The sequence below is a fragment of the Mustela lutreola genome, chromosome 6 (assembly GCF_030435805.1).
Source record: "Mustela lutreola isolate mMusLut2 chromosome 6, mMusLut2.pri, whole genome shotgun sequence".
NCBI lineage: Eukaryota > Metazoa > Chordata > Mammalia > Carnivora > Mustelidae > Mustela > Mustela lutreola.
In genome coordinates this window covers 49131525-49148188 of record NC_081295.1, presented here as the reverse complement: position 1 = coordinate 49148188, position 16664 = coordinate 49131525, and the positions used below count along the sequence as shown (strand labels likewise).

The window sequence follows — 16664 nt, the reverse complement described above, 5'->3', positions numbered from 1 at the left end:
CGGTAGTTGATGAGGTATTTGTAGATGCATGGTGTAAAAATGAAATATACTTAAAAATTTGGCCCTCCTCTGTGTGTCTTGTGTTTCAAGCCCCCCTACATCAACTTCTTCTTCTTCTTCTTTTTTTTTAAAAAGATTTTATTTATTTATTTGACAGACAGGGATCACAAGTAGGCAGAGAGAGAGGAGGAAGCAGGCTCCCTGCTGAGCAGAGAGCCCGATGCGGGGCTCGATCCCAGGACCCTGGGATCATGACCTGAGCCGAAAGCAGAGGCTTTAACCCACTGAGCCACCCAGGCGCCCTCCTACATCAACTTCTAGATAGAAAACTTGTCTGAGAACTTAATTCAGTCGGATCAAGTTTTAGTGGAAACATGGTAAAAATTTTTAACTTTATTGTTTTAGAACAGTTTTAGATTCACAGAAAAAGTGCGAGGATAGGCTAGTACAGGAGAGTTTCTATATACCCTGCACTCAGTTTTCTGTATCATTAACCTCTTATAGTAGTATGGCATATTCGTTACAGTTAATGAACCAATATTGGTATGTTGTCAACCAAAGCCCTTACTGTAAGATTTTCTTAGTTTTTTACCCAAAGTCCTTCTTCTGTGCCAGGGTAGCTGATATATTTTCTACATTTACATGCAACTTTTTCATATGTGTAGTATTGTCATAGAGCCATATAATAAATGCTATTTTTGTTTTAAGTAACTTACGGAATTTGGGAGAAAAATAAAAGAAAGCTTGCCACAGTGAAATTCTTATATTCTCTTAATGCACAAGCGCCACATGAGAAAAAATAAATTTTTATTTTTTTCCCTGTCCTATATTTAGTTGAACAGGTTCCTGTAGAACCATACAACATTCCCCTGTCCCAGGCCGAAGTCATTCAGGAAGGGAGTGACGTGACTCTAGTTGCCTGGGGCACTCAGGTCGGTAACATTTCTAAGAACTGATGATGTCCGTGTTGTGCTTGGAAGCTCTCGTTTTTAATCCTGATAATATAAAAATCCAAAGTGTTGTTTTTCTTATAGGTCAAATTTAAGTCTTGTTAGTGCTACATCTGTATCTGGTACTGACTTCTGGTTGAGGGTGAGGTGCCTGTTCAGTCATATTAAAATATATATGCATGTGGTGAAGCTTACAAATCTGTTGAGTTGATAGAAATGTACTCATGGGAAATTGTTTCTTCTGAAGCATGCATTATATGTCCTCATACTTGTTTCTGTGCTTGACTTCTGTCTTTTTCATCACATCTGCTGCCATCTCTTGTGATGCTTGCTCAGCTATGTACACCAGCCAGGAGTCCAGCTTCAAAATTCTGTACCTTCCTGTGTTCCGGTGAACCTCGGTACTCATCTGCCTTAGTTTCCCCAGTGCTTGTTATCACGTCATTCTGCCTCCAGACTCCTCTCTGGATGGAGATATCTACCTCTTCTCTATCTCCTTCTTCTAAACAAATGGTCCATTTTTCTTTTTTCCTGTGTGAAAGAAGTACTTATTTTAGAAAACGTGTACAGCATTAAGTGAAGAAAAAGAAATCATGTGTAATACTATACCCTCTGACTCTCTTTTCCACTTGATTTTTGGCACGGAGAGGTAGCTCTCCTGGTTTCTTACCGCCAGTGGGAAAAACTCTTACCTTTATCTCTGTCACTCAGTGTGCATCTTCGCCTCTCTTTGTAATAGGGAAGTTAGTATATTGGATGCTATGTCCTATAACTTACCTTTTCCTCACACCTTCCGTGTCTGCTGCCAGTCCTTTACTCCTCTTTCTCTTTTGTCCCGTGGTTTTCAGAGCTCCCTCTACAGATCTTTCACATTCCATTTTGCCTTTTCTAGGCCTGTAACTTACGAGTGGCCCCTTCCCTCTAATGCATTTCTCCTTTCAATGTCCCTTTTATTAAAAGGCTGTATATTTCTTCCCTCTCTAAAACGTACCTATTCTTTACCCTACTTTCCCCTTAAATACCAGTGTATTTCCTCCTTTCTTTTATCACTAAACTTGAATGACTATTTTCTACTACCTGTATTTAATTCCTTAACTTCCTTATGTTCTTATACCTATGAGTTCTGTTCCCACTGATTTACTAAAACTATTAATGCTAACATTACTAATTTTCTAATTTTTATTATTTTTTTAAGATTTTATTTATTTACTTGGCAGACAGAGATCACAAGTAGGCAGAGAGGCAGGCAGAGAGAGAGGTAGAAGCAGGCTCCCCGCTGAGCAGAGAGCCTGATGCAGGGCTCGATCCCAGCACCCTGAGACCATGACCCAAGCTGAAGGCAGAGGCTCAACCCACTGAGCCACTCAGGTGCCCCACTAATTTTCTAATTTTTAAATTAACCCTTATCCCATATTGCTACACTGTATGACACAGACAACTGTTTCCATGAAAACCTTCTTCTTTGGTTTCTGGGATACATTGTCTCCTGGTTTTTCTTTTTCCTCCCTCCCTTCCTTCCTTTTCTTTCCTCTCTTACCCTGCGCAAGTGGTTCCACACTAGGTGTGGAGCCTGACTCAGGGCTCGATCTCATGACCCTGAGGCCATGACCTGAGCTCAAATTAAGAGTTAGTGACTTAATTGACTGAGCCACCCAGGCACCTCCTCCTCTTCTTCCTCCTCCTCTGCTGCTGGGGCTTCTTCTTCTTCTTCTTCTTCTTCCTCTTCCTCCTCTTCTCCTCCTTCCCCTTCTCCTCCTTTTTTCCCCTTTTCTTCTTCAAGTGAGTTCCTCCTTCTCCATTTTCCCCATAAATGTTGGTCCTCTTCAGGGTCCCATGAGTTCCGACCTTTACTTCTCCTTCCACAGCTTTCACTAGAAACTCAACCTGCTCCTCTAACTTCACTTTCTGTGTGCTGGTATCTTTACAATCAGCGTCTCTATTAATGACCGCTTTCCTTTCCTGAAATTAAGGATATCTTTCCAACTGTTTTCTGGACATCTGTGTTTGATTACTTTGGGGAAATATGGGGTTCAACATATCTAAAACAAATTTAATTCTCCATTGCTAGTAAGTTCCTCTGACTTTAGAGACTCTTTCTGTTAATGATGTCAGAATTCATCTGACTTTTTGGGTCTAAATCTCTGTAGTTATTTTCCGTTATTTTTATTTCAGGTTCACGTGATCCGAGAGGTAGCTTCCATGGCTCAAGAGAAGCTGGGGGTGTCTTGTGAAGTCATTGATCTGAGGACTATACTACCTTGGGATGTGGATACAGTCTGCAAGGTATGAATATAGTGTTGATAGAGTGTCATTTCCTTAAATCTGTGGACCAGATTCATTGGCAGTTTGCAAGGAATTGTTTTGAAATTTCAAGCTTTGTGAGCATTTTCAACAGATTGAAAACTTCGAAACTTATGCTGTGACAGAACCATATGTTATATACACAGCTTAATGCTCAAGGAAACCAATCACTTGCGGGTTTTTCCCTCCCATAGTTCTTTGTTTAAAATATTATGGAACTGTGTCCTTCATGCATCCTGCTTGGGTTGAGCTGTGAAAGTAATGGAGTAGTGCAAATGAGAGCATATCAGGTTGTTGAGGTCACCTGTGTTTTTAACTACTTATGGGTTATGGTTCGATAAGCAAGGTTTAATAGAATCAACTAAGTGGGTTGGCTGCATTTTCATTTGTCTCCTTTCCAAAAGAGGTGGAGATGGATTATTTAAAAAACAAAACAAAGCCAAAAACAAAAACAGAAACATAACAAAACCCCAAAACAACCCTCTCTACATAGTCTTTGTACTGTGAATCACAGTTTGAGTGTTATGTTGTGAGATTCCGTCTGCTTTTAGTTTTCAATCTAAGCAAACTCTTGATAGTCCCTTCTCAGGAATATAGTTCAGTTCTCATTTACTTGGTTATAACTGATGGCTTTCATATTAATAAACCCAAGTGCATCTGTTTCCATTGTGGTCTATAAGGAAGATTTAGCTGTTTTTGTGTGATGGTCTTATGTACTAAAGTTGAGATAATGTGGCATGTCTTACTTTTTCTTGATTTACTGTTATAGCAAGTGAATTCTAAGACCTAGTGTATTTTATATCATTTTTTAAGAATAGCTTTGCTGTTTCTTAGGTTAGTCGTGTGAAAAAGATCTGCAGCTACTGCTGCTCTTAGAGTATAGCGTAGGGTATGTTTAGGTAAAGATTATTTTATAATTTATTGGAAGACTTAAGATAGTAAATGTTCTGTAGACTCACTTGACATCATCTAGACACTTGAAATGGTTATGGATGGCTTCTACAATATTCTTAGTCTTTCTAGTTTCCATCATTAAGAGCAGTATTTTAGGTTGAACTACTTATAACTGCAGGAGAGTCGTGCCTCTTGTAGGCTTTCTCAAATCAGGTCAAACACTGGGTTTTCTTTCAAGTAGCCAAATATTCCAAATTATGGTTAAACTGGAGCTGATAGCCTTTGCCCCAGAGTGGGCTTCTTTTTTGCAGCCATATCCCCCATTTATTCTTGGGGTTTGTAGTTATAGGGTGAATGGTGCTTTTCTATGGGGATATAATGTTTTGTTATGCTGTAGTGGGGAGTACTGTTAAATGGTTGGGGTGAGTAGTTTTAAACTATATTAACATTTTTATATACTTTATACATCCAAACAGAATTTGGAGCAGCTTATGGTAAAACACAAATATAACAACACTCCTCGCTTAATTGTGAAGGTAAAATGAAGAGAGAAGAAGAAAGAAGGGGGAAATTATTTATTTATATTTACCTCTACATAACTTTGCTTGTGGGCTATGCCCCCTCCCTCCTTTATTAAATCTACTGATAGCATCTTTGTGTCATCCGGAATGTAGATCCTAGTTCCTTGGGGCCCTTTACTGCTGGAAAAGATGAAAGAGGACACAGAGACTCCTGAATGGAAAGGTGATTCATCAAACCACTGAGTTGCTGGCCTCATCCTTTTAGTCTTGTGTTGGGGTGCTTTCATCATGTTATATTTCTAGGGTTTGGAGATGACTTTAAAGAAGAGGACCCTAGAGCTAAACCTCATTAAAAGTGAGACTGCTGCTTCTTCTTCCTTTTTTTTTTTTTGGTTAAACTATACTTAAGTTTTCTTCATGAATTCTGTAGTGATCAAAATTTATGTTTATTATCTTTTTCAGTTAGTGCTGTGTTTTGTTGGTTCTTTTGTTTTATGATAAAATTAGATTTGTTAGCTTTGTTCATGACATAAAATAAAATTAGATTTGTTAGCTTTGTTCATGACATGTTAAGCTCAACACCCAAAAGCATGTTTTGGAATACCTACTCAAGAAAAGGCCATTAATGGTTAAAAAAACAAAAACAAAAACAACTTATTGAACATACATAAACATTAGCATATTATGCATAGTAAAATGATTCTGGGGCAGTTGAGGAATTGGTTAATGCAGCCTGAATTTAACTGTGTTTTAAAAAACATAGTCATTCTTTTTGCTTGAGCCTTGAAGCATTGTTTAGAAGTTATAATCCTGAAAAATGGCTTGGGGGACAGAGAGCTGCAGAGTGTTTGAATGTTGCTCAGGGAAGCTACAAAATTGGAGACCTGAGTGGGTCCAGGAACCAAGAACCAGTGGTTCATCTACTCTGTTCTGGACCTGATATTAGAGAGCTAAGCTGGAAGCCTCTGAAAAGCAGAATAAAAATTCCTGAGTTTTGAAGTGCCTGGGAGACAGTCCTACCTTGGAAGTTGGAAGTGTGAGGGGAGGGGATGGCTTAAGAACATCACTGAGAGTGTTGAAAGCCCTGAAGGGCACGGTAAATTGACTCTTTTTGCTTGGGGGCACCTGCCAAGTAAGTCTCAGCTAGACACTGAGAACCCAGGTTGTAAAGGATCCATGTTTCATGGGTCGTAGTGACAAAATAGGAAACTTGGGAGGGAGGGGGGCTGAAACACACAGTTGGGCTCCCCTTCAAGATAAACGTCAAATTTTACAGCTGTGTATGGTGGAAACTAAGCAGGAAATGCCTGGAAGGCCAAGCCATCTTTTGAGACTGGAGTGTCAAAGATCAGCCATACTCTCAATTCTCAGTTGAGAATTGTAGAATCAGGTCTTAGGATCTACAAGAAGTAGATTGAAGCTTCGCAAATCCACAGCACAGCCTCTCTCCCTTTTAGTTCCTTATTGGATTAATATAACTTACCTTCTGTTCTGTCTGCCCAGCACAAGGAGTCAGTCCTCCCATCATCTGGAACCTCTGTGAATCAGCATTCAATAAAAAATTACTAAGTATATGAAGAGACAGGACAATTTGATTCCAAACCAAGAGAAAACAGAAACAATAGAAAGCAGAAACAGAGGCGATCCAGTCATTGGAGTTAGCAGACAAAGATTTTATTATGTTTAGGAATATAGAAGGAAGAAAAAGAAAAAAAGAGGTAAGAAGGTAAAGAATTACCCTGGAGGAGTGTGTGTATATGTGTGTGTGTTAGAGAGAGAGAGAGAGAGAGAGAGAGAATTGTAGAACTAAAGAAATATTTGTCAGTAAGAACTCAGCGGATGTGTTTACAAACTTACTGGGTTTAGTAGATGATAGTATTATGAACTAGAAGGCAAGTATATAGAAAATGTCCAACCTGAAACACAGAGAGAGGGGAAAAATAGAATAGATTAGAGCAGAAGAGAGCATAAAACACACTGGGGATCTGGTTAAAAGATCTGTCCCATATATGATTAGAATTCCAGAAGAGGAGAGAATGAATTGGTCAGAAGCCATATGAAAAATATTTCTCCTTAAGCTTTAAGGACATCACCATCTAAAGATGCCAGCCTAACATTCTGTACCCATTGAAAACATACTCCTAAAGTTAAGATGTAATAAAAAAAATACCTTAGGCGCATAGAAATTGAGAGAGTTTCTCACCAGCACATTTTTACTAAAAACAATACAACAAGGCATTTCTTTAGGCAGAAGGAAAATGATCCTATAAGTCAGTCAGAATGGGCATACATGGAATTATAATATTCTATTGTTCTAGAATTATTAAATGTAATATTTTTATTAGATCATAGTAAGTTAGGGATGCATGTTGTAACCTCAGGACTAACAACTGAAATCATAGTGAAAGTATATTTCCAGCAAGTTAAAAAGGGACCTATAGATAAATGGAAGTATTTGGTTAAACTAAAAGAAAGGAAAATATGTAAACAATAAAAGCCCAAAACAAGCAAACAAAAAAACCCCAAAACAAAACAGTGTGTCACTAGAAAACAGATAGATGATAGCTATAAACCCAAGTATATAAGTAATTAAAAACAGAAGGATTAAATCTAGTATACATTATGAAATGCCACAGTATGCCTAGCTCAGTTGAATATGGAACATTTATCAAAATTGACCAAATGCTAGGACATAAATATAATCTTAAACTTCAGACGTTTAAAGTCATTTAAAGTTTGGACTATAGTGGAATTCAGTTAGAAATTGGATTCTAATTTATGGAAATTAGAATTTTCAGAATTCCAGAAAAGCCTCAACTTCTTACAAATTAAATAATTTACACTTAAATCAAAGGTTGTAAAAGAAACTGAAACAGAAATTAGAAAAATACTGAACTGAAGGGTTATGAAGTTGCTAAATATTAAAAATTTCAAGATTCAGCTAAAGCCATGCTCAGAGAGAGCTGTATGACCGGAAATACATATATTTAGAAAAAAGGAGTAAGAATAAAAAAAATTAGTGATCTGAATTTCTATCTCCAGAAAGAAAAATCAAATCTAGAGAAAATAGGATAAATGTAGTGATAAAGAGCAAAAATCAGTGAAACAGAATGTACAGTAGAGAAGTTTAATAAAGTAAAAATTAGATTTTTGGAGAGACTAATGTACTTGATAAAACTTTAGCAAGATTAATGGAAAAAAACGGCAAACACGAATGACAAATACCAGGTATGAAGAAGGGGGAAGTCACAGAGCCTACAGACAATAGAAATATACTAAGAGTATAGCCTGAACAATTTTATAAATAACTTTTGGGTGAAATGGACAGATACCTAGGAAAATACAATGTTTTCAAAAATAAAAATTAGAAAACCTCAATAGTCATATATCAACGAAACTGAATCCATTTTAATTAATGCTTATACAAGGAAAACCCTAGACCCACAGGGCTTTGCTGGTGAATTCTTTAAAACACAGTTCTTATGCAAATTCTTAGAGAAAATAGAACAAGAGGGTATATTTCCAAATTCTTTATATAAGGCTGGTACAATCTTTATATCAAATCTGTTTCAGACAGTATATAAAGAAAGATTATAGACACATTTTTTTAATGAATGGAGATGTAAAAATCAAAATATTGGAAAATCAAATCCAACAATATACAAAAAGATAAAAGTAAGGGTTTATTTCAAGTATGCAAGGGGTGTTTGATATTCACAAACATTCACACTGTGGTTGATGGAGTTTCCCATGTGAAAAGAAAATGGGAAAAACAATCCTGATGATCTTTGTAATACAGAAAAACATTTGTTAAAAGTCAGCATCTGTTCATAATGAAAATTTCTTAGTAACCTAGAAATAGAAGGGGAATCTATAAAGAGCAGCTTTATCTTGTAGCTATGAATAGCTATAAAAAGCCTACAGCAAAAATTATATTTCCTACTGAAATTTTGACTTCTTTTCCATTGAGATCAAGAATGCAACAAGGATGTCCACACATAAGGGCAAGAGATACAAAAATCATATGGATTGGAAAGAAGTAAAACTTACTACTCATAGATAACGTGATTTGTATGTAAAAAGATCTAGTGGAATCTATGGGCAGATCATTAGAATTCAGTTACCAACACCCCTGGAAACAAGGTCAATATACAATAATTGTATCTTTATATACCAGCAACAAAATAGAAAAGGAATGTGTAATACCAGCAACAAATAGAAAATAAATTGATAACATTTGAAAAAGCATAAAAAAATCAAACATCTAGGGTGAAATTGAGTGATGCGTATGTAAAAACTATGCAGAAAATCACAAAACATTATTCTGAGAAATTAGAGAAGATGCAAGCAAACTGAAGCACACACTCTATTAATGTATTGTAAGGCCAAGACTAGTCAAGGCAATCTTGAATAGTAAAGCTGGAGGACTAAGTTATCGAATGTGTCATAATCAAGATGTGTTGTAAGGTTATAGTCATTACAGCATTGTACTGGGGTAGAGTTAGATCACAGTGCTGCCACTGATTAATTTTCTTGAATTTATAATGTAGTGAGCCTTTTTGTAGACTTAGGGAGAGCCTTGGTGTCCTCTGATCTGGTGCAGTTTTTTTGGTCATTCAGCCAGAAACCCATACCCCTAAGTGGAGCTGTTCTTCTCACGCTCCCCAGAGATAAGAACCTTGGCTAAGTGTTGAGGGCTTGAATAGATTTCTTGCTGAGATACAGACCACATTCGGAGTGAGTTAAAAAGCGAGCTACAAAAGTTAAAAAAAATCAGAGGCCAGGCACAGAGTTAGGCTTGAAGTACTGTCCAACTTGAAATGATTTTTTTTTTTTTTTTTTAATGTATAGAAATTCAGAGAAGCTGCTTATGGAAAAGAAGAACTTGACTTTGGCAGGAGAATGACAATCTTTGAAAGAAACTCAGGATTCAAGAATAATACTGTCCTTCAACTTAAAATCAAATGCCTACAACAGTGCAAAAAAGAAAAGAAAAATAACAGTTTACAAAGTGTAGGTGATTTCCACATGTTTATAGAGAAGAAAGTATTGACATAGAGCTTTGACATGCTTATACTTTATTTGAAGATTAAATATGTTAATTATTGAAATAGATAAGGGTTTGCCTTTATATCTTGGAACCTTTTTTGATTTTTCTCTTTCTTCTTCTGCCTGCCCACGTTCATTTCTAAAGCAGATCTTGCTGGCTTTGCCTACACAGTATGTCCAACATCTGCCCACCAGCTCTCATGCTCACCTGGGTTTTGGCCATAGCCTCGAAATACTGTCTTACTTCTGCTCGTCCCTTGTCATAGGCAGAACTGATCCTTTCGAATGTGAGTCACATCAGGTCCCTTCTAGTCTCAAAAGGCCTCAATAGTTTCCCATTAAAATTAGTGAAAAGTCAAATTTCTTACCATGGTCTGCAGGGGTTTACCTTGTCTCAACCACCTTCCACAGCCTACCACTTGTCCACCCTTCAGGAAATGCTCTTCTTTGATTCTCAACCAAGTGACTGTTAGGTCACCACTCAAATACCATTTTCTCCTTCAAGGTCTCTTACCTACTTACTTAATATTGAATACCATCCGTCTCACCAAGACTCCCTTTTACCCCTCCTTGCTTTTTTTCTAGAGAGATGAAATGATCTAGTATATTGTGTAACTTTATTATTTATATTGTCAATTTTTCTTCCCCCGGTAGGAGGTTAAGTTCTGTGAGGTTAGGGGTTTTTGTCTGTTGGCTGACTGCTGATTTCTTGGTACCTGAAAAAAAAAATGCGTGAATTAGGTTGGCATTCAGTAGATTTTTGCTGTGCTGTATCAGCAAAAGAAAGTTTGATGATGAAACTGTTTAATAGTGAAATGTTTTGAGTTTGGTACTTTTTCTTATTTTTGGTGCTTATACAAAAGTCTGAAAAGTAACTCTTGAATAGTGCTTTATGAATATATCTGTTTTAAGCTGAAGCATTTATTTTAAAGTCTTGAGTTTTAGTTTGACCTTGTGTTTTATTTTTCTTGACAGTTGTCCATTTTTCATCATGGTATATAGAAATTATTGCTTAAATTCTCATTAGAACAGGACCAATTTATTCCAAAAAGCAAAGTGAAAGTGACTACAGTAAACCTCAGCTATCTTACAATTTCTGAGAATTGAGTTCTTATGGTAATTTTCTACATAGACGAGAGTTACTGTTTCTGGGTAGTAGTTTTTAAAACTTCTTAACCTTTTGAATGGCAATATTTCCAGAACCTTTTCAACTTTTCTCAAGGAAAATGTAAAGTATAAAATTTCATCTTTCAGAAAAATTTCATCCAAATGAACATGAGTTGTTACACTGTGTTGACATTTATGTTTATTGAGGTATATGGTTGTTTACTTCATTGATACATTTCTGTGCTTAATTTCATGGTTTTAAGTTTCTTTAAATTTAAATTTTCTTTTATCTTTTGCCGTCACATCATTGCCAGGTGCCATGGGATCTGGATGACCAAACTTTACAACTGAGACATGTACATTGTCCAGGGAAGGCCTGTAGTGATTTCTCATGAATCAAGAACACATGCTTTACTCTTCAAGCCTTATGATACTAATTTGGGTTTTTCCAAACCTTTCTCCTCTTATTTCCTTGCCTGTTTTGTAAGGTGGGTCATTGTGAAGGACTTTGGAGCTAGAAGAGGTCAGCCTGGACCTGCTCCCTTTGGTCTTCTTACTGGTCCCAGGAGTGACATGTGACTTTTAACATCCGTCATAGCTATTAGGCACTGCTTCTGATTAGGGGTTTTCTCTGTTCAAGCATACTGGTACGAGATACTATTGCAAAGTCTCTCCCTCCTCCCCCAAAGTAATCTACCTTTTTTTTTTTGAGATACACAGGAGATGGGTTGTTACCTTTTAAATTCTTTTTTTTTTTTTTTAAGATTTTATTTATTTATTTGACAGAGATCACAAGCAGACAGAAAGGCAGGCAGAGAGACAGAGAGGAGGAAATAGGCTCCCCGCCAAGCAGAGAGCCCGATGTGGTACTCGATCCTAGGACCCTCAGATCATGACCTGAGCTGAAGGCAGAGGCTTAATCCACTGAGCCACCCAGGCGTCCCACCTTTTAAATTCTTAACAAACTTTGGAAGTAATATAGAAAGGAACTTCCTCTCTCTCTCTCTTGCTTTCCCTCTCTTTTCTCTTTTCAACCTGACTTGTGTAGCAAAAGTTGATGATATGTCATCGATGCCAACAGTTGTTGCATGGCTGCACGTTGAGGCATCTGTGGTCTCAGTATCTTGGGGGTATCCTGGGAGCAGGGAAAGGCCTTTGTGGCACTACAATGTGGGACAGAAGCTGGAAGTAGGGGGAAGTAGGTTTGCTGTGGAATGAGGAAGTGACCGCAGTTGGGAGGGAGCATTCAACATCCTCTCCTCCTGTCCTTTCTCTCCAGCTATTTTCATGCTTCAAAGACTTCACTGGGACCCTGGATAAAGTTAAGGCAGGTTCTGAGGCTGGCGGGGGAAAGGGGTGGAGGTGGGGAGGTTCTGGGAGCAGAGTCCTTCAATAAAAAGGGAAAAGGGTATTGTAGGAGTGGAACTGGGAAGAAGTGGGAAGAAGTTAAACCTTGGTCATCTGGGTGTGGCTAATCATTTATATATAAAGAACCAAGTTTGCTTACTCTCTCTGTTTGCACCTGGTGTTAGTGTATTTGTGAATAGTGCAAAGCAGATGGAGAAGACCCAAAGTACCATTGAAGATAAACGTAAAAACATATGGGTTACATTTTATGACTTTAATTATAATTTTGTAGCCTTTAGGTTTTTTATTTTCATAAGATCAATTTGGATTGCCTTAGGTTTCATTTTTAGTAAGATTACTAACACTTGCAAGGTAATATTTAGGGTCTGTATTGGTGTGAATGGCTCTAAATTGGTTCTGTGGGGAAGTTGGAGAATTTGCCTTTAGAGAACCTATAATGGCTTAGTACTCCCAGTTACATACATTTTTTTAGTCCAATTTCTTGGACCTGATTGATAATTCACTGGTTGAATACTAGATCTTGGAAGTTTTTAATTGGCGAGGTAGAGGGGAGGGAATAGGAGAATGAATGAGAGAATAAGAACATTACCACAGTGCGGGGGTGGGCAGGAGAGCTAGTAATTACCTGTAACCACTAGAGGCCTCTCTTAAGCCAAGTTTCATGGTTAGTATCACTAGGTTTCCATAATGGGGCCTGACTCTGTCATTGTAAATTAAGCATATCTTATGTTGAGGTTCAGAATAAAGAGTATCAGGGCGCTTTTTTCCTAGAGCATATATTATAATGTATCCCAAATGTTATCTTTAATGTGTTTAGCAGAACAAACGATCGTTTATTTGACTGAAAACAAATTAGAAATCTCCCTCTGTGCTTTTCTTTCACTCTCTAAATAAGTTTTTGATAAAAACATGTAATCAAAGAATATGCCCAGATGAAAATTATATGCCTCTTTGATGGTGCAATGATATTTAGGTTTAAAATTATTATGGATTTAGCATGGTGTATTTAATTGTTGAGAGAAGTAGGTGTTTTTCTGATGTAGACTCTAAGTAAAGTTATTTTAGGTTGTATATTTAAAATTTCACGTGTTTCTTTCATGATTATTATAAGCTTCTGATATAAAATAATCTAAGAAATGGTTCAAAAACTTTTTTAGACTCAATACTATCTGGGGTAAAAATAAGTGCTTTCCTTTAGGAATAATGAAAATATCATTTTTAGTTTGGAATTATTTTGGATGTGGGTTGACCTTGCAGAGAATGCAGGCAGGGAAGGCAGGTCATTCTTTCTGATAAGAATTGCTGCTCTGTTCTAAAATAGGAAGGCTGACAATTTGGAACTTGGTTCCGCTTTTGACAACTCATGGTTCATATAGGATTTTCTTTGTCATGACCACAACTGGTTAATTGTACGAATTGGAGCACGTTCTAGGTGCTATACTTGGGATGTGATGACTACATTTATTGCCCTACATGGTGGCCCTTGGATGATTCCTTGGAGTTCCATGAGGGTGGGGGAGTCTTGTGAATTTTGTTCATTACCGTGTCCCTCAGAATTTAGAAGAGTGTGCAGTATAGAGAAGAAACTCAGTAAATATTTGTTGAATGATCTTATTATTGCATGTCAAAAATAGCATGAAATATATAGTAAGCAGTCAGTCTTTCAGTGGAAGAAATTAACAGAGAAACTGGTAATTTCTGGGCACCTGGGTGGCTCAGTCGGTTAAGCGGTTGCCTTTGGCTCAGGTCATGATCTCAGGGTCCTGGGATCGAGCCCCACGTGGGGCTCTCTGCTCAGCAGGGAGCCTGCTTCTCCCTCTCCCTGCCTCTCTGCCTACTTGTGATCTCTCTGTCAATTAAATCAATAAAATCTTAAAAAAAAAAAACGAAACTGCTAATTTCTGTAGAAAAAAACACCCTGAGAGTATCACTCTGTCTACCAGATCCATTTTTAGTATGACTTATGTTTTAGGTATGTCTTGAAGAAGATTAGGATAGTGCTTGGGTTCTGATGTAACTTTGTGAAATATACGAAATATAACAAGGCTTGACATACCACTGGTGAGTGGTAGGTCAGAGTTTAAGACAGCATGTTTTATGCATAGCTTCCTTAGTATTCACAACAGTTCTACTTAGATGTCACCGTCATAATTTTATAGGTGAGGAAACTGAGTAACTTGTTCCTGGTCACACAGCTGAGAAGGTTGCTGGCCTCTGCTTTTATTAAAGCATGCAGCTTCTCAACCAGTTTGAGCAGACTTTGTAAATATTTTTCAGATGTGATGAAATAACTGTGATTTGGGATATAATTTGAATGTAACTTGTACGTGTAGAAGATATTGGCGGTTGCTATGTGTTTACCAGCAGGAGTCATTTCTGTTTCTTTCCTGCGGGGCTTTTTGTCAGGACCGTAAAATGTTCCGACAGAGGCATTTCCATTCTCTATGCTAAGAATTTCTGTTCCCATTTTAGAGATAAGGAAACTGTCTTTCAGAAAGGTTAGAAACCTTCCAAAGTGACTCAGCTAATGAGTGGCAGAACTGCAGTTCGGTCTTATATCTTAAATTCTGGAATGCTGACATTTTCATAGTATCCCCGTGCCTCATGGTAGAATAGTTATTTGATGGTTATCTAACTTCATGCTTTAAAAATCATCATTTGAATTTTATTGATGAAATGCTTCTAAATTTGAGCTTGCAAATATTTTATAACATTTCAAGAGTTTTCTTTCACATTTGCCCACCTGTGTAACACTTTTTAAAAGAATAGAACATTCCTAAACACTGTATGTATACACCTTGTAAATCACACTACCATATTTCATTTCATTTGGCATTATTTTTTTTACTTCTACACGGAACTGGAGAAAGCAGGATTAAATTTTATAATTATATTTTTCCATTTCTAATCCTACTTAATATGTCCCCTTATACACTTAAATTGTTTGAGTTTCACTCAAGATTTTCATTTTGTTGAAACTATTTGGTTTTGCTAGTAGGGAAAGCAGTGAAAAGAAAGAAATCCATTACCTCATTTCATAGTGAAAAAAGCTCATAGGTACTTTGTGTTCTTAGTTTAACATTTTAGGTTCAATGTAAGAAATCTACATTTGTTCTTTCTTTTTCTTTTTTTTGATGGCCATCAAACTGGTACTTACATTTAGGAAATTGTAGCATTTATGCTATAATTGGTAAGTTTTTCTTGCCTTTTCTATTATAATACTCCAGTTTTACAATGTCTAGCAGTTACAATTTAACTTAAAAATTTATTAAAACTATCGTCTTCAAAAGATTTAAAAAGTAAAATTAAGGAGTAATACCATTTACTTCTGTAATTTTTCTATTCCAAAATTGAAACCACCCTTATCAGTCCTGGATAGTCAAGCCTTCCAAACACACACACTCCCTGTCACATGTTTTTGTTGCTTTTTCTTCCAAGAACTTGGTTTTTTCTCTGTTTCTCTTTTAACATGATTTCTTCTGTAGCTGTTACACATCTTAAGTTTATTTTTTCGTACTGTATGCATTTTTGTTGTTATTGTGAATGACATAATTATTATTACAGTTTATTCTTTTGTTGCCTTTTCTGTGTGTAATGGGAGAGGTTAAAAAAATTAAAGTAATACATTACATGTCAGTAACAGTTTAGCAGAGCATATAATGCAAAACAATATTTTCCATCCCTGTTTTTAGGCCCACCCCTAAACACCGCCACTTCTAACCACTCCTCTGTTTTGTTCTGATGGCCACTTCCATATCTTTAAGACATTATATGGATATTTTTGTCATAATACTTGATTTATTTCTGCAAAGACCTGGATTCTAAACATATACCAAAAATAACAGGGTTCAGCAAATAGCTCAAAACATATACAGTTTTGTTTCTAGAGCACGGAAGTAGGTTCAGCAAATAGCTCAAAACATATACAGCTTTGTTTCTTTTTTTTTTTTTTTTTTTTTTTTTTTTAAAGATTTTATTTATTTATCTGACAGAGAGAAATCACAAGTAGGCAGAGAGGCAGGCAGAGAGAGAGAGAGGGAAGCAGGCTCCCTGCCGAGCAGAGAGTCCGATGCGGGACTCGATCCCAGGACCCTGAGATCATGACCTGAGCTGAAGGCAGCGGCTTAACCCACTGAGCCACCCAGGCACCCTACAGCTTTGTTTCTAGAGCACGGAAGGTTTGAAACTAGAGTCAGGAAGGAGTGAACCTGCTGGGTTATGAAGTTAAGGGCAAAATGCATAAAAGTTGGGGAGAACCATGCAATAAACCCTTCTAAAACAGAACAGATGGGCTAGGCTGAGTCAAGAGGCTTAGTGTATGGAACTGTTTTTCTCTGAGGCTCTCAGCTCTGTGGTTATGCATTGCCTCTTACTGTGTTTCTTAGCATCATAAAACATTAATGTGCTGGGGCGAATATGCCAACATCTAGGCCAGTTGCTGCTGACTCTGACCTAAAAACATATTTCATACCTT

The 16664-nt window shown here is 37.0% G+C and overlaps 1 protein-coding gene and 1 long non-coding RNA gene across 2 annotated transcripts in view; both read left to right on the top strand.

Annotated features, from left to right (window-relative positions):
- BCKDHB (branched chain keto acid dehydrogenase E1 subunit beta) overlaps positions 1 to 16664 on the top strand; it is a 218089-nt gene that overhangs the window by 71766 nt on the left and 129659 nt on the right. The window contains exons 7-8 of the mRNA XM_059177218.1: positions 835 to 932; positions 3123 to 3233. Of these exons, the coding sequence (XP_059033201.1) occupies positions 835 to 932; positions 3123 to 3233 (209 nt within the window). The remainder of the gene's footprint in view (positions 1 to 834; positions 933 to 3122; positions 3234 to 16664) is intronic.
- On the top strand, positions 3252 to 9777 carry LOC131833658 (uncharacterized). Its single transcript, XR_009354564.1, has 3 exons — positions 3252 to 5021; positions 6170 to 6384; positions 9518 to 9777. It is a non-coding gene; the product is annotated as an uncharacterized LOC131833658 (long non-coding RNA).